The following is a 27,794-nucleotide window of genomic DNA, read 5'->3' as shown; positions in this document are numbered from 1 at the left end:
CTTGGGTGTTTTCATGAAATAATTTATCCAGCTGATACTTAAGGTTTGTCTGTTTATCACTGTATGCAAATTACACCTCAATTACAAATAACCAAAACCAAGTAATAAACATCCCAAAACTCTCATCATCCTTGGGAGAAAAATGCTTCTCAGCCTGGCATTGGAGGGTCTATTTTTCTATCTTGTAAGGTCTAGCTGTGGCAAATAGATGATCACTAAGTGTTTGTTGAATGAACAAAAGGCAGACCTTTTCTGCTGGCCGTTGGCACTGCAGCGACAATCTGTGGTGTGTGACTGGTCCAAATCTCTCTCTTTTTCTTCCAGAAGAGGTGCTTGGTCTCCAGCTGCCCTTGTAGCAAGCGGTGGTCATGCCAAACAGTTCTGGCTAGTGAGACAGTCTCTTGCGGGCTCTTGGAAGCCTAGTGCTTTTCTTTATAAAAAGGAAGGGATGTGTCCCCTTCTCTCTGCACATATGACATATGAAGCTAAAATACCCACCATCTCCTGAGCACAAGAAAGGGGCCAAGAGAATCACAGAGAATTCACAGCCTGCTGGCCCCGGTGCTGTGGAAACTCTGAGCTGTGGGCCCGCAGCTGCCCTCCTCCAGACTTGTTTTATGAGGAAAATAAAACCCCTAGTGCTTAATCCATTATTGGGCGTTTTGCTATTGTTAAGAAATGTAGTTGCCAGTGTTAAAAAGCCAAGAGACTGAGAGTTCTCTGTGGCACAGTGGCTTAAGGATCCACCATTGTCACTGCAGGGGCTTGCATCACTGCTGTGGCGCAGGTTCAGTCTCTGGCCTGGGAACATCCACATGCTATGTATGGGTGTGCGCCCCCCCCCCCCCCCGCAGAGGGGAAAAAACCCAAACAAACAAGAGACTTCACATAAAAAAAAAAAAAAAACCCGAAAAACAATACAGGGGTGTGGATTCTGGAGCACAGTGTCTGGGGTCCTAGCAATGGGTAATCCCAAGTCACAGTGGCACAACCATGGGAATAACAGTAACAAGAGCTCTGGGAAATTCATTGAACCAGACTTTGCTCTGAGGCGGTGGGGAGCACGGCTCACACTGGAGGAGGCTGGAGGTAGCAGAGCTGGAGGTGGGGCCAGGTGGGGGGCGGAGACTGGCCCAGCAGCAGGACCGAGAGCAGCAGCAGCAGCAGCAGGCCCAGGACTGGTGCTGGGATAAGTGGGTGCCGAGTGACCCTGCTGGGGGGCAGGACAGTGCTTGGGGGGGTGTCCAGGGGAGCCCACGGTGTCCCAGCAATGCCCTGATGCCTGACCACCACCCTCCTTCTGCAGATACCTTGGGGTACACCTGAGATGCTGGGAGTGCAAGGGGCACAGGCAGAGCTGGCTCCAGATGGGCCTCCTGACTGGGACCAGCTCCCTCACCACCGGCACCAGGGCTAGCTGCGGCTCTGGCTCTGAGGGGCTGTTGGCGAGAAAGGAAGGCAGGGCAGTGGCACTGGTGCCCCCAGGTCCCCTCCCGGGCCCTTGGGTTCCACTACCTCTCAGGAGGGGTTCCTGGGATGTCTGCAGGGTCTGAGTCTCCCAGAGGGATGGGTAGATCCACCTTGGAGGAAAAAGGAGACAAAGCTGAGGCACTGGGTCCTGGACTGGGAGAGGTGCTCAGTTCAGCCCAGGAGACAGAAGTGACCACACAGAAGGGGTGGAACACAGAGATTCAGCGCCTAAGCTTCTCTGAGCTTACTACAGCGCTGGGCTCCCCGCTCTGCCAGCTGCCTGCTGTGCATCCCTTGGCGTGTCACCCCACCTCTCCAGGCCCCATTTTCCCATCTGCCAGACAGGGATGAGAAGGCACTCACCACACAGGCCTGAAGTGGGGAATGAATGAGTAAATGCAGGAAAAACCAAAGTATGAGGAGGTGGGCTCAGAACAGTGCCTGACAAACAGTGAGCCCTCGATAACTGCGTGAGCTCCTCAGTATTATTATTTCCATTTTCTATCTGATTCTGGAAGTATCCAAGCCCCTGAGGGCAGAGCCCCTATCTTCTCCAGGAGCCCAGGCCTGGGCTGGGCCTGGTCCAGCATGGGCCCTCCACAAGCCCATTGCACTGCCCTGTGCCAGGTCCAGCAGGTGATTTAAGGTTAAAGCCCCAAATATTCCTCCAGGGGCTTTGCTCTGTGGACAATGATTATGGCAATAGCAATAGATTTAGAAGGGTAGAGTTCCAGCAACACCAGTCCGAGCCCCTCTCCTCGCTGTTGTTGCCTACCCTGCCTCTGCTCTGGCCAGGCTGGCCCTTGTGATGTGTTGCGACTCTGACAGCTGACTACAGATCAAAATCACACCAGCCATGAGGAAAGTGAGGTGGGGCCCCAGCCTCCAGGGACGGGAGCATGCTGTGGTGGGAAAGAGGTGGGCTTTGGGGTCAGGCTGCCCAGAGAGACCATCTCGGATGGTTTGGACCCTAGTCTCCCGATTATCTGGGTGCTCTCCTGGGCATACCTTGAAGGGTCCCGGGTGCCTGGAATGGAGGCTGGCACACCTTTGGGCTCTCATGTTTTTCTTTCTTTCTTTCTCTTTTTTTGTCTTTTTAGGGCCACACCCTCAGCATATGGAGGTTCCCAGGCTAGGGATCCAATCAGCGTTGTAGCCGCCGGCCTACACCACAGCCACAGCAACACGGGATCCAAGCTGTATCTGCGACCTACACCACAGCTCAAGGCAACGCCGGATCCTTAACCCACTGAGCAAGGCCAGGGATCGAACTTGTGTCCTTATGAATGCTAGTCAGGCTCACTAACCACTGAGCCACAACGGGAACTCCTGGGCTCTCACGTTCCTTATCTGAGGACCACAGGCTTCTGGCCTCACCAAATTTCCTTCCCTCCCATCCCTTGCCTGAGAATCGGGATTGTTGCCTGCGAATTTGAGGAGCAAAGGAGCCTGGGTATGTGGTGCCAGTGTGTGTGGTGTCGGGCAGGGCAGCTGTGACAGGCGTGGTGCCCCAAGGGAGTTCTGGGGCTGGTGGGGAGGGTCCGGCCCTTCCTGTGCAGGGTGCATGTGCGTTTTTGCAACCTGGGGGTGTAGCATGCCTGTGAGGCCTATGGCATGGTGGCTGCAGCCCTGAGTGTGAGCTGGTGGCGGAGGGGGAGGGGGGGGTCCCTTGGGAACATTCTGGCCGCCCACTGGCTGCAGCCTCCCTCTACAGCATCGTCTGCTCTCATTAGCTACCAAGAGGGCATTGTTATCTCTTGGCTAAACGATTTTTCTGTCTGGTGGGTGGAATGGGGGTGTGGGTGGGGGCTGGGGAGGAGCTGTGACTACAGCAGCCTCGTCTGAGGGCCTGGAGTGGATGGTGCTGGGGACTGCCTACCGTCACCTGGCTCTCCGCTTCCTCTTCTTCCTCTCTTCTGGGCAACCTGGGGTGGTGACAAGAAAGTCACTGAAAACATCTGTCATCCCTGCCTGGCTCCCTTTTGCCTGCCGTGTGGTGGAATCTTTAAAGCAGGGGCCTGGAGGTGGAGGGGCACCAGGGATGGGCCTGGAGGGTACTCTGGACCCCCATGAGCAAACTGGTGTGTGTACGTCAGTGTCTGTATTTTTCAGGGGAATTTTCACCAAATTCTCCAAAGAGTCTGTGACTCCTGAAAAGGATCAGGGGCCTCTTCACCTCACTGGCTTTTTCAGCTGCTACTTTCCCAGCTGATCTCCCAACTGGGAACTGAGGCTTCTGTTATCTCACACTTTAAACACTGGAGACTCGGACCCGAGACACACCCACTGCCCCAACTTCCTGTCTGGTGGGTTGGCCATTTTCACTGAGTCTCACTGAAACTCTTCTCTGAGGCCTGGAACTCCAGCTCAGACTTCCCCGAGCCCAGCATCCAACTGTGTGAGCCCTACACCCACCCCAAATCATTTCTCTGAGGTGCCAGCCCCCACCCTCCGTGCCTCCTACGGTCACAGCTGACTGAGCACCTGAAAGGCCTCCGTGGGGACTCAGGCCTCAAGCTGCCCAGCCCCAGAGCCCCTTGGAGACTCTGCTGTCCACATCATCCACTGGCACCTTCACTGGGGAGCAAGGATCCAGCCCTCCAGCCTCGGCCACCAGCTGCAGACCCAGCACCCTTGGGATACAGCTGTCCCCTCAGTTACTGCTCAGGAAGGCAGCTTGGCTCCTGGGCCCCCAGCCTCTGCCCCAGTCAGACACACGGCTGTCTGATCCTTTGGGACTTCTACTCAGGACCCCCGGTCCCTCTCAAGGTCCAAGCCCTCATCCCTGGTCACCTCCAGGGGACACAAAATTCACCACTTCCCTCACTCCCAGCTTCCCAATCTGTAGCTCATGCTGCCCCAGCATCCCTCTCCCCAAAATCCAAATGTCCAGCCCCCACACCAGCTTCTGTCCCCGCAGCTCAGCCCCATCTTCCTCCCTTTCCCTGGTGACGCAAGCAGAGGTCACAGCTCTGGGGCCCCCATCCTGCCAGATCTCAGCTTTCCCAGACAAGTCCAATTAGAGGCCGAGGCAGCAGCCTCATTAGTGGCCGAAGCTGGGAGCCTGAGGGAGGCCGGGGGAGGGGGGCGGGTTGGGGGGGGGGGGAAGAGGCACCACAGGAAGGCAGAGGCCCCGAGGAGGAGGGGCAACCGGATATCTAGCGCTTTCTCTGTCCTCAGAGGTTGCACGTGAGCCTCTAACGGTCTCACCGGGCAGAGGCTCACCCCATCCCATCACCAAGCAGCCAAGCTGGGATCTGAACCCAGGCTGTCTGATTCCAGAGCCCCTGACGTCTCCCAATTGTCTGGTTGCTCTCCTGGGGCACAATCTGAGCCTCATTCATCCCAGGAAGCCGTGGGAGGGGTGCGTTCAGTGACCGGGACTGAGTGCCTGAGCTGTCCCCCTTGCCTGACAGCTGTATTCTTGTGTAAGGGTCTCCTACATGAATGCCAGCCCTGCTGGACCCCAAGCAGGGCCTCCCGCAAAGCCACCCCCTCTGGGTGTCCTCCCAGAACCGTCTGGGTCAGGGGCTGTCTCCTCCACAGACGGAAGGTGCTGAGGGCAGGACTGGGTCTGACTCAACCCAGTCCACGGGCCCAGGGTCGCCGCAGCATGAAGGAACGAGGGCAGGAGTGACCCACTGCTCCTTCAGGGCTCTTCCGGGCTCTGTACTCTATCCACTAAGAAGGGGGCGTCACCCCAAGGCAGAGCCGTGGCTCAGGGAGGACCACTCTTCTCACCACATCGATCGCTCCTTCCTTTCGTCAGGAGGGTGTGCTGGTTCTCCCTGCAAGTTGTTCTGCGGGAAAGAAAAGCTCGGGTTTCTCAGGCTGCAACCCCTGCACGAATTCACCAGCTGCTTCTAAGACCTGCCTCCCCCTGGACCCCTTCTCAAGGATGGCTCTACTACCCCTCCGGGGGCAGAAACCAGACACTGGACGGTTGCTCCGGACCCCACCAAGCCTCCTTCCTCCTCGGGACCCGGGACCCAGGTCCTCCCAACCCTCTCACACTCACACAGGCCCCAGAGAGGCTCAGCGTTTGCCCTCCAGGCCCCTGCTCCTCCCAGGTTCCCAGTCTTGGGGCGGCCCTGCCAGCTGCTCTCCCTCAGGACCCAGGTCTCTCTCCATTTTCTGACACCCAACCTTGACTCTGGCCTCATCCACCCACTTGGCACTGTTTACTAAATCCAGCCCTGAGCTCCCGCCTTGTGCACCCGCTGCCCCCAAGCAGCGCCCCCCACCCCTCAGGGCGCCCACCTTAGGAGGTCAGGAAAGGAAAGTTCAGCATCTTGCTGTCTATGCCCTTCCCAGCACCCAGGCCCTCAGCAGGTCGGCAGCCCCATCTTCCCGGGCCCAATTCTCTCTGCCCGTCCTTTTTGCTCCAGCCCCAAGCCCTGGCCTGGCTCGAGCTTCATCCGCTACCTCTGGACCACTGCCCCAGCCTCTTCCCTGGCCTCCCAGCCTCCGGTGGGTGCCCACGTGGCCCTAGCCAGCTTCCCATATCTAGAGCTGACCTGGTACTCCCCACTCACAGCCCTCCCGTGCTTTGATGGAGAACAGCGCAGTCTCTCAGCTTCAGAGACAGGGAACGCCTTTCTTGGTCTGGTCCAACCTCATCTCTCGCTCGCCACCCCCAGCTGCCCTCTACTCCCCAAATATGTTATATGCTTTCACGCTCCATGTCCTTGCTTGTACTGTTCCCGCTGTCTGAGAGGCCTCTCCTCCCTCACCCCACTTAACTGCTCTCTCTCTTTTTATTTATGATTCACCTGCGCCATATGGAAGTTCCTGGGCCAGGAATTGAATCTGAGGCACAGCTGCAACACAGGTCACAATGCTGGATCCTTTAACCCACTGCGTTGGGCTAGGGATCAACCCTGCACCTCCACCACCATCCCAGCCACTGTAATCATATTCTTTTTTCTTTTTTTTTTTGTCTTTTTAGGGCTGCACCCGTGGCATATGGAGGTTCTCAGGCTAGGGGTCGAATCGGAGCTACAGCCACCGGCCTACACCACAGCCACAGCAACACAGGATCCAAGCCTCGCCTGTGACCTACACCACAGCTCATAGCAACGCCAGATCCTTAACCCACTGAGCGGGACCAGGGATCAAACCTGCAACCTCATGTTTCCTAGTCAAATTCGTTTCCTGTGGTCATATTCTTAACCCACTGTGCCACAGCGGGAACTCCAACTTCTCTCTTTTTCTCTTCAAAATAAACTCAAATGTTGGTTTCCCTGTACAAACCTGTGGTTCCTTTGTGGTACAGCGGAAACAAATCCGACTAGGAATTATGAGGTGTGGGTTCGATCCCTGGCCTCAATCAGTGGGTTAAGGATCCGGCATTGCTGTAGTGTAGGTCACAGATGCAGCTCGGATCCCACCTGAATTGCTGTGGCTGTGGCGTAGGTCGGCAGCTGTAGCTCTGATTCAACCCCTAGCATGGGAACCTCCATACGCCACAAGTGCAGCCCTAAAAAGCAAAAAAAAAAAAAAAAAAAAAAAAAAAAAAAAAAAAAAAAAAAAAAGATAAACGCTTAATGTACCTTTATGGTGTCAGGAAGAACAATTCACATACCCCCTTCTCACTGTAGTACCATTTTATATAAGGTGAGTCCTGCCAGTGTTTTTGAAACAACCATCACCACCACCACTACAAAATCTATGTGTTTGCTTTGTTTACTTTTTTTCCCCCTCTTTTGGAAGCGCCCACAGCATGCAGAAATTCTCAGGCAGTAACAATGCCAAATCCTTAACCACTAGGCCACCAAGGAACTCCCACTATGTTCATTTTTATTTCCCACATCAGCTGGCAAGTGCCTAGAGAGGTGGTGTCCCGTTGGGCTTGGGGCTCCATGGCCAGCACCTAGCGGGCCCTCAGCCAACCTCTGCCCTGGGCTGGGGAAGAGGGATGCACATAGCGTCCCAGGCCCCTTTCCCAGTCCCCGGACCTGGCCCTTTCAGCACCCCTCCCATGCTCACCTGCCCCCCAGGTGGGGCTTCAGGTGGAAACTCAGCTTCCTCATTGCTTTCATGGACGACCTCCTCCCACCGCCACACTCCACACAGAGGGCTGGAGAGACCCGAGGCTGCCACTTCTTGTTTCTGGGAGAGAAGTTATTTCTGAGGCCAGGGAGAGTCAGATTAATGCAGAAGATAGGCAAGAGGTGGGCTGGACATGGGCTGAAGTGTGAGGACAGGAGGTGGAAGGGAGCTGGTGTGAGGCTGGGTTGGGGAGTGGGTGGAGGGAGCACCCAGGAAGGGTTTGGTGCCCAGAAAAGGACTGGGTTAGGGATGAGGTTAAAGACGGAGATGGTCCTGGGGAACCGGGATGGGGTGAGAGTCAGGGGTGGGTCAGAGTTGCGGCTGGCAGTGGGTTGGGCGTTAGGCCCACCTGTTGAATGGCCTGGATCTCCACACCCAGTGATGGTGGCAGCAGCCTGGTCCAGTCCACTCTCTTCACCTGAGCCCCTTCGGGAGGCCTGGCCACACAGTTGGGAGGGGGAAGGCTACCTCTGAGCCTGCCCGCCACCTGTCAGTCAGCCTATGCTGGGGTCGCTGCACTGCCCATTCAGGGCTGGAGGCCGGTGGGCCCTGTCTTTGGGGTCCCCTTCTGCCTCCTCCACCCCCACTGTTTCACTCACTCATCCAGACCCTCATGGGTCTGACTCAGCTGCTCCTCCAAGTGTGAGATTTCCAGCCTCAGTTCCTGCAAAGGAAGGAGTGGGGGCCCACTGGCTCTCCATTCTTCCCCATTCCCCCACCCCCAGGCTCCTCTTTCAAGGTCAGCAGCAGTGAAAGTATCGAATCCCAGCCACCAGACCACCAGGGAACCCCCTCCCTTGACCTCTTTGGGCTCCTCCAAACACCAAGGGAGAAGGGGAAGAAACAGCGACAGACACTTAGGAAGCCAAAGAGAGGCAAAGAGCAACAGGAACCCTGAAGGTAACCTACCCTCCAGGAAAATTCAGAAAAGAAGGCAGAGCTGGAAACACATGGAAAATGACACAGATGGAAACAGATTCACAAAGAGGCAAGAGACACAGGGGGTATAAGAGACTCTAAAGACCAGAGACAGAGAGGGGAGTCACCCCAGGAGACAGACAGACTAGACCCAGGGAGATGCAGAGACGAGAACCTAAACAAGCCAGGCAGAGATAAAGAAATAGGAGGCTGTGGTGAGAATTCACCCCCAGAGAATGCAAGTGGCTGAGTTACGGAGATACAGAGAGAGAGAGAGAGAGAGAGAGATAAAGGAAGGGACCGAGGAAAAGTGAAAAGGCCAAGCGACGAGAGGGGAAGACACACAGTCAAACAGCAGAGACAGTAAAAACAAGACGTGGAGACTCTGAAAGAGACTGACGGAGACAGAAAGAGGCAGCAAACCCCAGAGACGGCAAAAGAGAAGTGGGGGGAGTGAGGCCGCCGGTGGGTTACCTGGGTTGTGGTTCTGTACTCCTCCAAGGTCTTGGCCAGACTCTCGGCATGGCGAGTGCGCTGGGAAAGGCCAGAGCTGACTGAGACTGGGCCTAGGCCACCAAAGGCTGGTGCTGGGGGGGGAGGGGTCTGGCAGGGCGGGCTTGGGGGAAGAGCTAGGGCCTGAGGGACAGCCCCGGTTTCCCGGGAAGCCCTCTGATCTCTCCGGACTGCTATCCAAGGATTAGAGCCAAGCAGGACTTCTCTTTTCAGACTCCAGGCAGGAGACACACAGAAGGCAAATGTTTCTCCCCCAGACCCCTCACCTCGGAGAGGATGGCATCTCGTTGGCAAATGAGGCGTTCACACTCATAGAGCTGCCGCTGCCAAGGCAAGAGTCAGTCTGTCTGTCTGGCCTGCCCTCCCTGGCCCGCCCTGCTCTCCCAAACCCCTCTCCTCAACCCCCTCCATGTCTCTGGACATCAGCCACACTGAGGGGGATTTCAGCTGGTTTGCCCATGAGACCTGGGAACCTGATGGCTTGATCGAAGTCCCTGCTCTCTCCAGGGGCGGTGGGAAGTTGTCAAGGCACTAGGGAGGGGTGGCACCTTCAAAGCATCCTTTTCGGTGGCCAGCTCCTCACTCCTCCTCTTCACTCCATCACACTCAGCCAGCAGCTTCCCGTTCTAGAAGAAAGCACCCAGGTTACATTTACATCAGCAAATGGCCATGTTAATACTCTATTGACATGGAGTGTCAATATCGACATCTACTGAGCACTTGATGTTCACTGGGCCTCATGCTCATCTCTTTATATGTTGTAGCCTATTTAATCCCTCCATCCAACCATCCTATGGGATCCCAAGTTTGACTTGCAGACGGAGTTGGTCCTCTCCCTGCAAAAAGAGAGATACAATAGGACGCATGGGGTGGCTGGGAGGATTAAATAAGCTAGTAATTATTGCTAACATTTACTGAGCACCTTGCCAGGGTTAGCTTGTTTCTTATCCCGTATTTTATTTTTATTTGTCTTTTTGTCTTTTCTAGGGCCGCACCTGTGGCATATGGAGGTTCCCAGGCTAGGGGATGAATGAGAGCTGCAGCCGTGGGCCTACACTGCAGCCATAGAAACTCGGGATCTGAGCCTCATCTACGACCTGCACCACAGCTCATGGCAATCCTGGATCCTTAAGCCACTGAGCGAGGCCAGGGATCAAAACTGCGTCCTTATGGATGCAAGTCAGATTCATTTCCACCTAAGCCACGATGGGAACTCCCTTATCCCCCATTTTAAAGATAAGGATAATTGACAGAAAGGTTGAGGAATCTGGCCCAGGTGGGAATTCATAAAAATACATGTTTCTGAATGTTAATGAGCACAAAGCATTTGGAATAGTGCCTGACATATACCAAATGTTCATTAAATGTTACATATATATATATATATATATACACATATATATATATATATATGTATTTTTTCTTTTCTCTTTAGGGCCACACCTGTGGCATATGTAAGTTCCTGGGCTAGGGGTCAAATTGGAGCTGCAGCTGCTGGCCTACATCACAGCCACAGCAATGGCTAGGTCTGACCTGCATCTGTCACCTACACTGCAGCTTGTGGCAACACCAGATCCCCAACCCACTGAGAGAGGCCAGGGATCTGCATCCTCATGGAAACTAGCTGGATTCTTAACCTGTTGAGCCACAAAGGGAGCATGTAATATTAAAAAGATATATCCCAGTATATGTTATATTAAAAAGATATTTCTAGGAGTTCCCTGGTGGCTTAGTGGGTTAAGGATCCGGCATTGCCATGAGCTGTGGTGTAAGATGCAGATGTGACTTGGATCCTGTGTTGCTGTGGCTGTGGTGTAGGCCGGCAGCTGCAGCTCGGATTCAATCCCAGTCTGTGAACCTCCATAAGCCGCAGCTGCGTTCCTAAAAAGCAAATAAATAAATAAATAATCCCTTAATATCATCACCCACTCAGTACTCTTTCCGTTTTGGTTATCTAACAAATATCTTTGCACTTTTAGTTTGTCTGAATGAGGATCCAAACAAGGTCCACCATAGCTTTTGTTTGAAATGTCTCGTTTCTTTTCATCTGACGGTAACCTCCCAATTTCCCAATCCTGGCACTTCTTCATTTGTGGAAGAAACCAGGTTTTTTTTCCCTGCAGAACTGGCACATTTGAGCTTGGTTCACTGCCTTCTTGTTTCCTGTGCAGGATGTTCACCGCGTTCCTCCCACCTCATTATTTCCTATAAACTGATGGGTAGATTCTGGACCTTGTCTAGACTCTTGTTCAATATTTCTCTTGTTCAGTTTTTTGGCAGCAAGGTTTCATGGGTGCTGCTATATGTGTCATGCTGTGCCATTCAGGAAGAATGTCAAGTCTGGCTGTCCCAACTGCTAATGTTTACACTGTCATCATCCCCAATTTTACAGAGGAAATGGTGCAGTGGAGGGGCTGAGGTCAGATAGTAAGTGGACTCAACCCAAATCTGATTCCAAGTCTGGCCCTTTTAACTCCCAGACTCTCCTCTGAGCTAGATGCAGTGCTGGGTGAGAAGGGGGAACTGGCTTCAGCCCTCGTCTCAAGCTGCTCATCACTGGACGTGAAGGCAGACACAGAAGCAGATGATAGCAATGCATGAGGTGGGGCTCTGATGAGGACTAAGTCATGGGCCTTGTGGGAGCCCAGATGAGGGGTTTTGCAAGAAGGCTGTACCTGGGTTGAGCCCTCAAGGTTGAGCATTATCTGGGAAAACAAGGGGGCCAGGAGAGGGCAGCCCATACCAGCCAAAAAATGGGACCTGAGAATAAAGTGGACCAAATTCTAGTCTGGAGTTTCTGGGCACCAAAAACCTAGGATGTTGCACTGAGTTTCCACATGAGGTGGTCACTGGGGGAAAGCACTCTGGAGCAAAGAGGCAGTCTGAGTTCCCTTTGCCACACCCCTCCTCCCAGCGCCCCTGGGGATACTGAGGCTGGCTCCTCCCTCTCTCCAGCCCAGCTCATCTCCTCAGCTCCAAGTCCTCCATCGGCGGCCTCCCTCCTTCTCAGTCTCAGCGGGCCAGGGCTGCCAGGTGAAGGGCGGAGGAAGGACGGGCCAGGAATGCTGTGTCAACATCTGTCCACCTGGTTGGGATCTGCAGGCTGGATCCTGGGCCACTCAGCAGGGAACCTGGTTACTCAGCTGCTCCTGCCTTCTTCTGCAGTAACCTGAGCCTGGCTCTGTAGGTTAGGTTCTCGTAGGGAAGCTGAGTGTCTGCGTGTCCCTTACTCCAGCATTATTCTACTGTAACTTGAGAACTCCATCTATAGATGCTCTGTAGCCAGCAGCCGAGAAGGAAAAGGTGGGGGTAGGGAACCAAGAATAGCTTGTTTATCGAGCACCTAGGATGTCCCAGGCGCTGCTCAAGGCACGTGACCTGGCAGCAGGCCTTCTGGGCTGGGAGGAGGCCGAGACCATTGGCTGTCATTTACTCTGCTTACTCCTTCTCCTGCTTTCTTTGAGGGGTCCACTCTCTACATGGGTCCCAGCCCCAGCCCTGGAGGTGAATCAAGATGGAAATCTCTTGGCTGGTTAACTAACCCAGAAGCCATTCTCGCCCCCTCACTCATTTGCTGCCCACTCGAGGCTGAGACGGTCAGAGATTCTCCCAGCCTCTCGTGTGGTATGGTTCAGCTCCATCCAGTGAGCTGTCAGAGGACTGCTGGTGTGTGTGTGGGGGGGTGTGCTCCGGGAAAAGCTTATCCCTCTGATGAAAAGAGAGAGCCGTGAGAGGAGCACTTGCCCCTCTCTGTCCTGCTTTGATTGAGAACATGAGGTCTGGGGCTGCTGCAGCCATCTGTGATCCCGAGGCTACAGGAAGGCAAAGTCAAAAAGCTGCCAAACTGGCCCAGAACCTTCAAAATGTCTTAAGTAAATGACTGTCTTTCAGATTGAAGCCATCGTTTCTTCCGTGTTTTCTTCCTTGGAGCTGAAAGTATTCCAGACCTATCAGTGGCTATGTTACTCATGCCAGGGAGTGGTTTGGCTACAATCATTTGCTGTCACTTTGGCCAGTGAGATCTAAGAGGGAGGTCCAGTCATGGGGCTTCAGGGAAAGTTTCTCCTTGTTCTTCAAAATGCTGTTCTATCTGTACCCCACGCTTCACACCACAGCAGCCATCCTGCTGCAAGATTGCCATTGCTCCAACAGGAAGAATTTCCATGGAAGAGCCAGAGAACAACTGTGGGAAATTTTTTGGTTTAAATGTAAAAGCCATAATACAGATGTAGGACAAAGAGACTTGGAGGGATCAGGCAGAATGAGTATCATTGCCTAGACTGGGCAGAGGTCCTTAGGGCTGAAGGAGGGTTCAGTAGAGTCAAAGAAGAGAGCAATAGAGGGCAAACGGGCCCTGAGCCAGCCCCAAGCACCAGGTTAGCTGTGAGAGGTGGATGCAGTTGAACTACAGAACCCCTGGGACATCTGGGAATCTGAGCGTCTCAGAGCCAGCAAGGTGTGCAAATAACAGAATAGAGGTGGCCATGTGAGGAGTTGAGGCCCAGTAAGAGCCCAGTAAGGCCCCTGTGGTCTCAGAGTCACAGCTAAACCTCCTCTGTGCCCCTTGAAGATTGTGGAGGATCCCAAATGGCACTTGTGGGTTGTGGGGTGCAGATGAGGGCTACCACCAACAGATACAGTGAGGACAGTACGTCCAGAGACCAGAAGGCAATGTCAGCCTCCTGGTGGATGCCAGCGTGCAGTGGTGACTAAGGCTGAGGACCAGATGGGACAATGAACATCAGTCTTGTGACTAGCAGAGAGGACAGACACTGAGTGAGGAGCACTGAGACACTGCGTGGGTCTCCAGCAAATTAGAGGCCACCTTGTCATGTGTGGGGGGGGTCAGTGATGAGCTTCATCATCGGTTGATGAGTTTCAGTTTCCACCTGAAAGGACTAGGTGGACCCAGAATGAACTAAGATGATGCTTCCTGTCTCAGACAGAATGGGGCTTGAATCAGACATGAGGTTAGACTGGCCTGTTCATGTTATGTGCTAGGCTCTGGGCTAAAAGTGGCCATTTAATTCCCACAACAATCCTAGTGAACAGATTCCCTTCTCCCCTGTTTTTAGAAAATAAAATTAAGGCTGGGGATGGGGACATCACATGCCTAAAGTTGTCTGATGTGTAAGTGGCACAGATGGGATTTGAACTCAGGGTTGACTTTAAGGCCTGTGTTCTTTTTTTTTGGCTGCACCTGAGGCATGCAGAAATTCTCGGGCCAGGAGCTGAACAGCTGTGGCAACGCCAGATCCGTACCCCGATGCACCACATGGGAACTCCTAAGACCTGTGTTCTTTCCACCATAAAAGATACTAGTATATGAACAATATCAGCTAACTTTTTTTTTTTTTCTTTTTTGCCTTTTCTAGGGCTGCTCCCATGGCATATGGAGGTTCCCAGGCTAGGGGTCCAATCGGAGCTGTAGCCGCTGGCCTACACAGCAGCCACAGCAACGCGGGATCCGAGCCGCGTTTGTGACCCACACCACGGTTTACGGCAACGCCGGATTCTTAACCCACTGAGCAAGGCCAGGGATCGAACCTGCAACCTCACAGTTCCTAGTCAGATTCGTTAACCACTGCGCCACGACAGGAACTCCAATACCAGCTAACTTTTAATGAGCTCTTCCCATGTGTCCTACCGTATGCCTAGGACTTTATATAAGCATCCACTTGTTTAAATTTCACACAGTCCAACCAGGGAGATCCTATTATTTTGCCCCCTTTCACAGGTGAGCACACTGAGGCACAGAGAGGGGGAAGATTGCCTTGGGCCCCACACCCCACACTCTTACCAGCTGTGAGGTTCTCACATGCAGCTGTGTAACCTTCAGGGACAGCCCTACATTATTGGGATTCTGAGATGTCTATCACCAGACTGAAGGGTGTTGTCACAGGCTGCTGGGGAGGTTTGGGGCAGCAGGAGGAAGGGCAGAGAAACTGCCGACTAGGGGAAATGTCGGGGTGGACACTGGGCCTCTCACCTCCTCCTGCAGAATCGCCATCTCAGCCACCAGGTGCTGCTGCTCCTTTTCCTGACCGAACCCAGAGAGAGAACAAAGGCTTCTTTTCAGGCTTCCTTGCCTCTATCTTGCCCCCCTGCCCCCCAAGAACATGACTCGGGCCTGGGTCACTGAGGAGCAGGACGAGGAGAATGGGTCTGGGGAGCCTGGATGGCTCCTGCTGCCTCTTTTATCATGAGAGGATGGCAAAAAGATCTGGACCCAAATCTGGGGTGAGTGGGACCTGGACTGAGGGAGGAAGCCCAAGTGACCTCTGCCCTTTCCTGATCTATAGTCAGGCTCCGCTGCTCAGACTTCAAGGACGTAGGAAGAGTGCACTTTTGTGCCCCTTGCCCAAAACCCACCGTCTGCCGGGCCTGGGCCAGAAGGCTGCGGTTCTGTTCCTCCAGGCTCTTGGCCAGAGTCTTCAGATCCTCTAGCTCTTCATCCATGGCCTTGGCAAACTGCAGAGCCTGCTGGGTACTGAGTGGGTTGGGGGCATGAGAGAGAGGAAGAGAGAGATCACAGAGATAGACCTGTTCAGAGCAACAGAGAAATCGCAGGCAGAAGCCCGGAGAGAGAGGGACTTCAAGAAACCCAGACAGCAAAGGAGGGAAAGAGCCCGAAAGTGGGGGACGGAGACCCAGTTTATACCTAAAAGATGAAGGGACTGGGAGCAAGCCTGGGCCTGTGGGAGGTGGGACACGGGGGTGTGGGAGGGTGGCCAGGGGGCCTGGCCCACCTGCGGAGCTGCTTCCGCAGGGCCAGAATCTCTTCCCCGAGGCGCGCGGACGCCTCCTCGGCCGTCTCCACGCTGCGATGCAGTTTGGCATTCTCCCCTGCCAGCCGGCGGTTGCTGAGCTCCAAATCCTCTAGGCTGCTCAGCAGGTCGGCCGTGGCGGGCCTGGGGGGAGGGAAGGTCCAGGGTCACTGCCCACCGCCCTGGCCTCCTTTCCTTGGGTGGAGGGGAGATGCAGCTCCTCTAGAGAAACAAGACTGCCCTGCTCTCCCTGAGTGACTGGCTCAGCCCTGTCCCTCACCCACTTCCCAAAGGACCCCAAGCCCCAGGCCAGGCCCGGAGCCCTGGGGAGGCTGGAGGGCACCGGCAGGGGCGGGCAGGGAGGGGCTGAGGATAGGTACAACTCAGGTCTGGGGTCTTCGCCTCCAAAGCTCTCCAGGTTGGCTGGGTCCTCAGCTTCTGGGCATCCTGGAGGGGGAGAGACAGAGGGTGGTGGGTCCCAGGTGACCTCAGATGTTGGGCTGCCCCAGGACCCTGGGCTTGGTCCTTCTTTGGCCTCCACCCTCACAGCATTCTGGGTGATTCCACCTGCTCCTGAGGCTGCAATTACATCCGCCATCCCCAAAGCCTCGTGCTCCTATGGGTACCTTGAGCTCAGGTTGGATCTCCCTACAGCCTCCGACCACCCTGCATTCATCATGCCTGACACTGAGCAGCACCTCAAAGGCCCCAAACTTGTCTCTCCTCCCCGTTCCCTGGTCACTCACCCTCCCAGTCCCCAGGCTGTCCTGTCTCCCTCCCTCCTCCTGCCTCTGGCCTTGCCTATTCCTCTGGAGAAGAGGAGCCTCCTCCCTGGCCTCCTGGCCTCTACACTCTCCCTGGTCCTTTTCCCATTTGGCCCCACAGGGGTCCTTCCTCCCCTGGAGCCGACCTGCTTCTCCTCTGCTCACAGCCCTCCCCTGGCCCCCAAGCCTGATTAGAGCAGGTTCAAGAGAATGTCAAGAAAGCTGTATTTTTTTTTTTTCAGCTTTTGTTTTTAATGAGACTGGAGAAATATAACACGAATGCTTTTTTCATGGAGCACCTCCTATGTGTGAAGGCTTTTGGGACAGAGTGGTGAGCAAATCAACCAAAGAGCAGCAGAGGTAATTAGATTTCTGCAGGGAAGGCCCAGAGGCCTGTGCTGAGGGCTGGAGAGTAAGGGACCTTAGCCTTCGCCATCCCAGGGCGTCCCCACCAGCTGTGGAGGCGGAGGGGCGGTGTGGAGGCAAGTTCAGGCTGAGAAAATAGCCAGAGCCAAGGCCCCAGGTGGGCCAGGCCAGAGGGACTAGAGTGCGGGGAGGGGCAGGCAGAGGACCAGGGCGCTGAGGCAGGAGGGCCTCTGTAACAGGGCTGGTGTTAGGGAGAGGAGTTGGAAACAACCTGCAACAGAAAAAAACCCAAACAAAGGGCAGGGGAAGAGGCAGTCATGGAGGCACCTGGAAAAAGCCAAACTCACAGCACCGGGTTAGAGCAAAGGTCTCTGGGGTCCCACCCTATTCCCTGCTCTGTCCCTGGGTGGGACGGTCCACGCACTGCCTGACCTGGTGCCTGCCTGCTTCATTCTATATATAGCAATCTCACCAGATGGCAGTTGCTGGGAGGTCATAGCTCCCTCGAAGGCGGTCTCCTCTTCAAGCTCTAATCCCCTGTATCAAAGGGATGAGGCTTAGAGCCCCCTGCCGCCACCCCCTCAATCCTGACCAGCCCCGGTGGGGGGGTGGCGGGTGGTGGGAGGAGGGGCCGGGTCAGGTGAGAGGGAGCACTGTGGGGCGGAAGGTGAGGCCAGATGGCAAGCGCCTGGGGCCAGATGGAAAAGCAGGAGGGGCAAGGACTGGGTTTGCCGGAGGCATGGGGAGGGGCCCCTGTCAGCCCCTCAATATCCGCCTTCTCTTCCTTGGATTTCTGACCCCCAGACTCCCTCTGCCTCCCTTTGTCCTCAGACCTTTCACCCCTCCTCAACCCCTCTCTTTACTTTCCTCTATTCCTCAGCCTCCTTCCAACCACAGCAGGTCCCTGTGCCCAAAGGGTGCTGGCTGCAGTAGTAGGTAGGAGGTTAGATCTTAGGAAGGGTTTCCTGGGAGAGGGAGGTGTGGGGACCCACCCATTCAGCTGACAGGTGGCGATCCAGTCCCGCATGACGACCAGGAAGGTGTCCAAGTCCACGGTGGCCTGAGGGCCTTCTCCATGGGGGTCCAGGCTGCAGGCCAGTGTTTGGAGGCGTGCATCCTGGGGGCCCCGTCCCGTCACAGCCTCCAGGTAGGCTAGTACATGGGTCACAGCCACAGTGCCTAGGGATCGAGCTTGCTGTGAGGGAGTGTGGGGCAGGTGAGGGGCAGGAGATGGCGTCGACGTGGGACCATGGCTCTTGGGCAACTCCTTTCCCTCCCCCAGTTGACTCTTCTACCCCGCCTCAGAGGGTGGACCAGAGAGGACCAGCCGTGCCCCGCCAGGCCCACAGTGGCTGCCCTTCCTGCCTCTCCCTGGCCCCAAAGCTCCCCCCTCCCCTTCCACTGTCAATGTCCCCCAAATTTTCCTCCCTCCACTGTCCTTGTCCCGAAAGGCCTCCATTCCCTTATCCACGTCCCTCCTGGCACTTCCCACAATCACTCGCATTGCCCCAGCCCATCCCTCTCCCTGCAGCTCCCTCATTCCCAGCCCCCACCTCCATCACTTCTTATTTCTTGTCTCTCTGACCTGTCCTCTGAGGGTCACAAGCTTCGAACGTGGAGTTGAGTATTTGCTCCTCTAAGCTGAGTGTCGTCCCCAGGCTCCCCTCCTCCGTCTGGTCCCAGAGGTACACTGAGGAGACAAGAGGGCCAGCCTACCCTGAGGAGGGCTCCTGCTGAAGGGAAAGAATTCATTCTGAGCTGCCTGGAGTTCAGGCTGGTGGGGAACAACAGGACGCTTTGGGTTGGGGAAGCAATGTTAGGGTCTTTGAGTCATCTCCTCCACCCCCTGACCTGGGGATGTGGGCCCCTTCTTTGGGGCCAGAAATTGTCCCCTGTTGTATAATCCTTTGTGTCCAATCCACTCAGGAGCCCAGAAAACAAACGCTCTGATTACAGCCTTTTCTCCTCTCTTCCCCTGCTTCCCAGGCTTGGCTCAGAAGGAGTTAGGGGTGGAGGAGGGCAAAGAAAAGAGGATTCTGGGAGAAGCCGAGGGTGAAAGGGTTCCCAGGAGCCAGGAACAATCCGATAACGCGCGGGCAGCCTGGATCGATCCAGCCCGCATCGTCTCCGGTCTCCCAGCCCACCTCGGGCTGGGTCTCTCTCCTCCTGATAGACACCTCTGAGACTGGCGTCATCGGGGGCCAGAGCTCCCCCTTTCCGCCTCCCCGCCCCCAGGTGAAGGGGGATGGGGGCAATTCAGGCAGGGTGGGTGGTGGGGGGTCGGTTAGAAGCTCAGAACCCAGTTGCATGACTGTGGGCAAGTTTCTTCTGCTTTGGAGCCTCAGTTTCCCCACCAGTAAAATGGTGAACAGAGTGCTCCCCGTCCCCAGGGCTGGGAGGGTTGGGTCTGTGTGTGTAAAGCGCCCCCCCGCCCCCGCCACACACACACTGTGAACATCCTGGGGTCTGTCTGTCCACTGCTGTACCCACGGTGCTCACACATAATAGGCACCCAATAAATGCTCCAAGATACAGGAGGAGTCTATAGATTCTCTACCCCAGGAGCCGCGGGCAGCCGGTTGGGGTCGAGCAGACCCCGGGGGGAACCTGGGCAAGGCACTCAGCCTCTGAGGGACTCAGTTTTTTCCCTCTGGAAAATGAGGGAAGGTTACTTCCCTTCTAGAGAAGAGATGAGATAAAATCTGGAAAGACCCCAGCAAAGGGCCTGGCCCCTGGTTGAGACCCAGTAATGGAATTGAGTATTTATTCAGCATTTAATAGGTGCCAGGCCTCTTCTGAGCCTTTTGCATGGGGACCACAGTGGCTGCAATGATCAGCCCCACCTTACAGACAGGATACTAGAGAAGCTCCCAACCTACCCAAGGTCGCATGGGCAACATCCGAGTGCCCTTTCTCCCCCCTTTAACTCTTCAGGGGTTCTCGGCAGTGAGCTAAAATTCAGCCCCCTTGGGCTTGAACCCACGCTCTTGGGGGAGGGGAGCGGAACAGTTGGGGGCGACACCTCCTCTCACTGTGCCCCTCCCCATGTTACAGAGGAGGAACCTGGGGCCCAGTGAGGTCACCCAGGACCATCTGGCTCCAGATGCTGTGGGCCGTGAGGATCTGTGAGTATCTGCAGTGCAGATGTGACATTGCCTCCTGAGGCCCCTCAGGAAGATGTCACTCTGCTTCTCTCCTGTTCTCTTTCCTTCATCTTCCTCCTCCGTGTCACTATCTCTGTGTCTCTGTGCCATCCCCTCTCGAGTTTTCTTTCTAGCTCTTTCTCTCCATCCTCCTCTCCATCTCTCTCTCCCCTGCGCCCCACCTCTGTCTCCATGTCCCTCGCTCCCATTTTCTTCCCTGTCTCTGTGTCTCTGTGCTTCTCTTCCCCTAACTCAGCAACTCGCTGTTCCCTGAGCCTTCTCCCTCCTTCCTTCGCTCTCTCTCTCTCTCTCATCATCCCCCGTCTTCCTCGGTCTCCATCTCTCCTGGGTGTGTCCCTTCCTTTCCTTCAGGAGCCTCTCAGTACTGGCTCAGCCTTTGGCCACCAATTTCTCGGTGGCCGCACGCCCTCTGCTGGTGCAGACAAAGTTTAGCTGCTGGTCACTCGCTCAGCCCGCCCCACCTTCCCGAATGCCGGTGTCTGCCTCTTGCCTTCCTACCTGGAGAGCGTCCTAAAGCCAGCGTCCAGGTCTGCAGCCTTGAGAAAAGATGCAGGTTCTGCAGCTGGACGCTGGGAGCCCCTAAGAAGGGGGCCCTGTCTCCCGTCTAGGCTGGGAGCCTCCTGCCCCACGGCAGTGGGCTCTCAGACGAGCTTCAGAAAGGGCACAGAGCATCTTTCCCCTGAAGCCCCCTTCACACCCATTTGGTTTGCATCCATCCAATTACTCAAGGACTGAGTAACTGCCTTTCTGTTACATGTCAGACATTGATTTAGGGCAGCATGACCAACAGGGTAGCCATTGGCCACAGTGGTTCTTGAGACCTGAACTGTGGTGAGTATGAATTGAGATGCTCTTACTGTAATGTATACACTGGAAGACTTAGTATGAAAAACCGAGAATAATTCCAATACTTTCTGGGTGGCCGCGCTCATGGCATATGGAACTTCCCAGGCCAGGGATCACACCTGTGTTGACCAGTGACAATACTGGATCCTTATCCCACTAGGCCATCAGGGAACTCCATCCATTTTCTTTTTTTTCTGTCTTTTTAGGGTCACGCCCTTGGCATATGGAAGTTCCCAGGCTAGGAGTCGAATCGAGCTACAGCTGCCAGCCTACACCACAGCCACAGTAACGCCGCATCCTTAAGCCACTGAGCATTGAACCCGCTTCCTCAGGGATACTAGTCGGGTTCGTTACTGCTGAGCCACAATGGGAACTCCCCCATCCATTTCTGTATTTATTACAGGCTGAAAGGACACTGTTTTGGACGTATTGGATTAAATGAAATCTATTACTGCCATTCATTTCATCTGTTTCTTTTTTTCTTTTATTTTTATTTCTTTATTTTTGTCTTTTTGCCTTTTCTAGGGCCACACCCATGGCATATGGAGGTTCCCAGGTTAGGGGTCGAATCGGAGCTGTAGCTGCCGGCCTACACCAGAGCCACAGCAATGCAGGATCCGAGCCGCATCTGCAACCTACACCAAGCTCACGGCAACACCGGATCCTTAACCCACTGAGCAAGGCCAGGGATCGAACCTGCAACCTCATGGTTCCTAGTCAGATTCGTTAACCACTGAGCCACGACGGGAACTCCTCTTTTTTTCTTTTAATGTGGCCACTAATAAACTTTATAATTACACATGCGGGATGGTTGGCCAGCGCTGCTCAATGGACCAGGAATACCAGAGTGAGTAAAACTGAGCCTGCCCTGTGGAGCTCATGTTCTAGTGGGGGAGACAGAGACTAGACAGACAAGTGGATGGCAGTGCCATGAAGAGAAGGAAAGCAGGAAGAGGAGAGAGGGCCATAGGGCAGCGGCCTTACAGGAAGCAGAGCTCTGAGTGAAGTGAGGGGTGAGACCGTGGGTCACCGGAGACAGGAAGGCACACAGCGCATACAGAGGCTTCGGCTCTCGCACTGTCCGGCCTCCCCAGGGCAAATGAGATACGGTGTCCAGACAGGTGGGGACACAGCAGGCACTTAATCAATGGTTACTCCTTCCCTACCACCCAGCATCAAGGTGGAGGCTCAGTCACCCCTGAGCCACCTCTCCCAAGTCCCAGGGTCACAGCTTGGTGCCCCCTTCACTCACTGCTTCCTCCTCACCCTCCCAGGGGACAGACAGGGACCCGGCTACTTACTTTTTGCAGTGGTGCCACCTGCAGGGCCCTCAGGCAGGTCCATGGGGCACCCCCGCTGCTCTGCAGCTGCCGGTGAAGCTAAGAGCTTCCCTCCATCAGTGGGAGGGACGGCGAGGGAGAGGCTGCTCTGAGAGCTCCTGGAGGGACAAACAGGGGAATGGCCTCTGCAGACCAGCCACCCGCGGATGGGGACCTGGCTGCCCCACCCCTGCCCCAGGCCATTCTGGGTTCTCAGAACCCGTTTGCCCACCCCAGCCTGGACCAGAGCAGATCCCTGGTCCGACCTGTTTTACGGATGCCGGGAAAACAGGGGCCCAAGGAGTGGGCAGCAGACGTCAAAGGGGGGCTGGTGGGTGGGGGGTCACTGCCTCTTGCCATCCCTCCTCTACACCGTTTGTCAAGCTCCCCGGCCCTGTCCCTTCTGCCCAGTGACTCCACCCTGTCCCCTCCTCTCCTTCCCTCTGGCCCTGGGTCAGCCCTCGGCCTCGTCCCCCGCCCCCAGGATCTTGACCCAGCTTCCTGCCTCTAGCCTCCTGCTCTAGTCCCTCCTCACAGGGCCCGACAGCCGCCCTGCCCCTCAGCTGCCCAATGTCTTTCCATGGCTCCCAAGCACCCCAGGGACAAAGCCTCAAACCTGAACTTGATATCAAAGGCCCTGAGTGGCCTGATATCACCACCTGCCTCCCCCAACCCCAAATCCCATGTGCTGTTCCCCAAACTGGACTGGCTCTTCCCACTCCAGGTCTCTGACTCGGACACCCTCCTTGCTGGCCCTTCCTGTCCAGTTCATCCCTCCTCTGGAAAACACTTCTTTCTTTTTTGTTTTTGCGTCTTCTTCTCCTTCTTCTTCTTTTTTTGTCTTTTTGCCATTTCTGGGGCCACTCCCACGGCACATGGAGGTTCCCAGGCTAGGGGTCCAATCAGAACTGTAGCCACCGGCCTACACCACAGCCACAGCAACGCGGGATCTGAGCCATATCTTTGACCTACACCACAGCTCATGGCAACGCCGGATCCTTAACCCACTGAGCGAGGCCAGGGATCGAACCCGCAACCTCATGGTTCCCAGTCGGGTTCGTCAACCACTGTGCCATGACGGGAACTCCTGTTTTTGCTTCTTAGGGCTGTACCTGTGGCACATGGAGCTTCCCAGGCTAGGGGTAGAATGGGAGCTGTAGCCCACAGCCTACACCACAGCCACAGCAACGCCAGATCCAGGCCACGCTTGTGACCTACACCACAGCTAATGGCAATGCTGGATCCTTAACCCACTGAGAGGGGTCAGGGATCGAACCCACATCCTTATGGATAGTAGTTGGGTTTGTAACCCGCTGAGCCACAACTCCCTTGAAAACGTTTCTGAATGATGCACGGTCCCTGGGCTCCCACACTGCCCTGGGGCACTAACATCCTTGCTCTATCAGCTTGTATTTGAACTGCTGGCCTCCGCTGTGAGTCTGACCCCTGTCTCTCTCCAGCTCCCAGCCCTTCCATGGCTCCCTAGTGCCCTCAGCCCCTCTCTCTTCATCCCAGCTTCTTAGGCTGGTGTGACACAGACTGGTCCCTGCAGCTCCTGGCTTCTGTCACCCTTCTCTCCACTGGCCAACCTCTAGGTCCCTCACTCTCATCATGGCCTATGGAGACCCAGCATTCTCTGGACCCAGCAAACTCCTCTGGGGAGCCTTCCCGGAGCCACTGGAGCAGCTAGGGACGCCCTCCTTTGTGCCCTGACGATGCCCTGACGATGACAATGGTGCCCACAGGGCTGAACTGGGCACGCTGGGGCTAATGGTCATCGCAGGGTTGCCTGGGGCCTCTCTGTCCTCACCCCACCCGCACAGCCCCTTTCCTCACCCAGTACTCCCCATACCCCCTTCTCCCTGGTGCCAGGCAGGAGCTACAGCTATGGCATGCACGCTTCCTGGCCATTTTTAGAAGGTCCTAGAAAAAGGGATCTTTGAAGAGAGACCCTTTCAGGGTGTGGACAAGGCGGGGGGGGGGACGGGCGGCGGAAGAGGGTCAATAGTTGTGGGTCCTGTGTGGGGAAGGGTCCCTGAGAGCCTCTGACAGGGTTTGGGGGACACACTCCTGGTGAGGGACCCAGGGAGGCTTTGGGGTCTTGGATGGGGAGATTCTAGCAGGAGGACCTGGGCAGGAATTCTGGGGATATAAGGGGGTCTCTAACTGGATTTCAAGAGGGTCTCTGACTGGATTTCTGGGGAGTCTCTGGGTTTGGGGGGGCGGACATTTCTGACAGGATTTTGGAGGGGAATCTGACATGATTTTTGGTGGATGTGACAAGACTTCTGGAGATCTCTGGGAGGACCTTGGGGGCTTTCTAGTAGGATTTACAGAGGGAGTGAAATGGGACTTCAGGGGGGCTCTCTGACAAGCTCTGAGGGGGAAGACTACAGAATTTCTAGAAGATTCTGACGCGATTTCAGGGGTCATCTATAAGATTTCGGGGGGGTTCCTTTCAGTATTTCTGAAGGAATTTGGTCAGGATTTCAACAAGGCTTTTTACAAGGCTTGGGAGGCTTCTGCATTGGGGCTCTAGCCTATGATTTGGGGGCTTCGCTAGTCAGGAGGAGTTCTGACGCGGCTACTCTGGGGAACCTCGCTAAGGCCGGAGCGCACCTGAGGCCACGGCCCAGTCTCGGGACACAGCTGAAGGCCACGAACGGGACAGTCTCGGGACACAGCTGAAGGCCACGAACGGGACAGTCTCGGGACACAGCTGAAGGCCACGAACGGGAAAAGGCAGTTGGGTCGTGAGGAGACGCGCGTGCGCTCTTCCCGCCAGAAAAAGCGAAGAAACAGAGGCGTGACCGAGAGCGAACGCGGTGCCTAAGCCACGCCCCTCCCGGGCTCCTCCCCCGACGCAGGCGCACACCGGGGCGAGGCGCGCGCTCATGCAGGTACCAGCAAGGCTGCGCATGCGTAGAGATGCCCGCGGGCGAGCCCCGCCTGGTGGGGCGGGGCGGGGCGGGGCGGGGCGGGGCGGGGCGGGGCGGGCGCATGCGTATTGGCCGAGCGTCTAAGGCAGAAGGGGTTCCCAACTGAGAGGAGGCGGCGGGGTCACCTACGTCCCCTGTACTGGGTCTTCTCTGTGGGCTCAAGTTTCGGTGAAACGGACCCCAGTGAGGGAGAGCTGTTATGAGCCACCAAGTTTTGCCCTCTGTTCAATGCTGGGCTGCCGGTCACCGTCACAATGCCGTCCTGCCTCACCCCTCCGGAGCCGTTTTGGGGCTCCAGTCACGAAGGGGTCATAGATCCCCGAAGAATTTTTTCCCAAACCGTTTAATTCATTCCCTTTCGGAGAGAGTGGAGAAAAAATACCTTCAGCTTTTCTGGCTAGAGAGAGGAAGAGGATTACAGCCCAGATTGACTCCCTGGGAGGGGCATTTGGGATAAAAGATGTTATGCCCACTCGGCCTCTTTGCTAGCCCAGACAGAGAAAAGGCATCCTTTTTCTTTAATTTTTATTTTTTGCCTTTTGTCTTTTTAGGGCTGCACCCCGAAGCATAGGGAGGTTCCCAGGCTAGGCGTCGAATCGGAGCCTACGCCACTGCCACACCAGATCTGAGCCGGGTCTGCGACCTTACCACAGCTCACGGCAACACCGGATCTTTAACTGAGCGAGGCCAGGGATGGAACCTGCATCCTCATGGATGCTAGTCATATTCCTTTCCGCTGAGCCACGACAGGAACTCTGAAAAGGCATCCTTTTGCATCCTCTTCTCCATCTCACCATCATGCGTTCAGCGGTCACTTCCTAAGAGAGGCCTTCCGCTGACACACTGTCTACACTTCAGATCCTCATCTCTATCCACTTACTGTTTTTTAGTGGTCCTCGTGGCACGTCTCACCATGTGATCTACTCTAAGTTTGTGCACTGTCACCTCCCTCCGCCCCCACTCCCCACCGCCTCCCCCGTTGTGAGCTCTTAGCAGTAAGAAGTTGTTTGGGAACCAAAACATAGCTGGTCCAGTGTGTACACCCCAAAATTTTTTGTTGAATGAATGAACGAATGGATGGACAGTATCCTTGCCTCTGAACTGCTGGGCAGTGTAGAGTGATAAGACCAGAGTCAGACATTCTTGGGTTTGAATTTTGGCTCCATCGCTTCCTTCCCGTAACCTCAGTTTTCCTCCCAGAAATGGAGATAACAATTGCTTCTCAGGTTACCTCAAGGACTTAAGGTGGTAATCCTTGTTAATTGATGGTTATTATTTTGGCTATTAGATGGTGGTTTGTTAAAAATCTGGGAAAGAACCTGTTTGGTAGGTGATGTGGTGAGTGGTGAAAAGCATGAGATGTGGAATGAGACAACCCAGCGCCATTGCTGTGTGACTTTGGCAAGTGATTTCACCTCTCTGAACCTTCAGCATCTTCCCTAAAATAAGAACAAATAATACCCACCTCAGTGGTCTTATGAGATTCAAAAGAATGTTTGCCACGTGTTTTCTTAGCAGTGGCTCTCAAGTGGTGGACCCTGTTAACTTTATTAGTATGATGTAATTCTTTCATTTTATTCCTTCAGTATTCCTTGCTTTTTCTTTTTCTTTTTTTTCTTTTTCTTTTTTTTGAGGAAGTTAATTTTGTGAAAACTAAAATAATTAAAAAACTGTTTTAGGAGTTCCCATTGTGGCTTAGCAGAAACGAATCTGACTAGCATCCATGAGGATGTAGTTTCTTTTTTTTTTTTTTTTTGTCTTTCTGCCTTTTCTAGGGCCGCTCCCGCGGCATATGGAGGTTCCCAGGCTAGGGGTTGAATCAGAGCTATAGCCGACGGCCTACACCAGAGCCACAGCAACGTGAGATCCGAGCCACCACGTCTGCGATCAACACTGCAGCTCACAGCAATGCCAGATCGTTAACCCACTAAGCAAGGCCAGGGATTGAACCCACAACCTCATGGTCCCTAGTCAGATTCGTTAACCACTGCGCCAGGATGGGAACTCCCATGAGGATGTAGTCTCGATCCCTGGCCTTTCTCATCGGCTTAAAGATCCAGCATTGCTGTGAGCTGCGTCGTAGGTCAAAGATGTGGCTCGGATCTGGCGTTGCTGTGGCTGTGGCATAGGCCAGCAGCTACAACTCCAATTCAACCCCTAGCCTGGGTCTGCAGTAGCGTAGGCTCCACTTCGACCCTAGCCTGGGAACCTCCATAGGCCGTGGGTATGGCCCTAAAACGACAAACAACAACAACAAACAAACCTGTTTTATAGTCACATACGTAAAGTGCTAAATCTTGTTGTAGCTCAATTACATTTTTATAGAGTAATGCTTTAATGAAACCACCCAAATTAAAAAAAGAATATTACCTGCAGCACAGAAGCCTTCACACCTCCTCCTAATCACTACTCTCTAAAGGTGAGCCATTTTTTAAAAATTTATTTAATTTTTGGTCCATACCTGTAGCACCAACAAGTTCCCTGGCCAGGCATCAAACTTGAGTCATAGCTATGGCAATGCCGAATCCTTAACTGCTAGGCCATCAAGGAACTACATCAAATCATATTTTAAAAAATTTCACCAAAAATCTTTTGTCGAGTTCCCATCATGGCTCAGTGGTTAATGAACCTGACTAGGATTCATGAGAATGCCAGTTCGATCCCTGGCTTCTCTCAG

The 27,794-nt window shown here is 54.7% G+C and overlaps 1 protein-coding gene across 9 annotated transcripts; it reads right to left on the bottom strand.

Annotated features, from left to right (window-relative positions):
* Positions 1-38: 38 nt before the first annotated feature.
* KASH5 (KASH domain containing 5) lies at positions 39-24,978 on the bottom strand. Of its 9 annotated transcripts, none has more exons than XM_084961457.1 (21): positions 24,896-24,978; positions 24,798-24,862; positions 22,161-22,297; positions 18,435-18,582; positions 17,842-18,028; positions 17,322-17,386; positions 16,100-16,166; positions 15,702-15,863; positions 15,325-15,442; positions 14,942-14,992; positions 9,501-9,578; positions 9,219-9,275; positions 8,914-8,973; positions 8,121-8,185; positions 7,871-7,958; positions 7,459-7,581; positions 5,212-5,270; positions 3,350-3,395; positions 1,516-1,580; positions 1,311-1,439; positions 39-1,213 (listed from the first exon to the last, which is right to left on the bottom strand). In XM_084961457.1, exons 5-21 carry the CDS (start codon positions 17,874-17,876, stop codon positions 1,069-1,071), a joined length of 1,413 nt encoding a protein of 470 aa, XP_084817583.1. In that variant the 5' UTR covers positions 17,877-18,028; positions 18,435-18,582; positions 22,161-22,297; positions 24,798-24,862; positions 24,896-24,978; the 3' UTR covers positions 39-1,068. The 9 variants fall into 9 exon arrangements, 6 of the variants coding, with proteins under 6 accessions (XP_084817583.1, XP_084817581.1, XP_084817582.1 ...); XM_084961455.1 differs by having other exon boundaries at positions 18,435-18,539; XM_084961456.1 differs by having other exon boundaries at positions 39-1,210; positions 18,435-18,539.
* Between the last annotated feature and the right edge of the window lie 2,816 nt (positions 24,979-27,794).

Source organism: Sus scrofa, chromosome 6, assembly GCF_054392235.1.
Source record: "Sus scrofa isolate SSC_HxYL_T2T_F1_AM1 chromosome 6, Sscrofa_HxYL_maternal_Yorkshire_Landrace_v2.0, whole genome shotgun sequence".
NCBI lineage: Eukaryota > Metazoa > Chordata > Mammalia > Artiodactyla > Suidae > Sus > Sus scrofa.
Note: the sequence above shows the minus strand (reverse complement) of the source record. Positions and strands in the feature narration are given on the sequence as shown.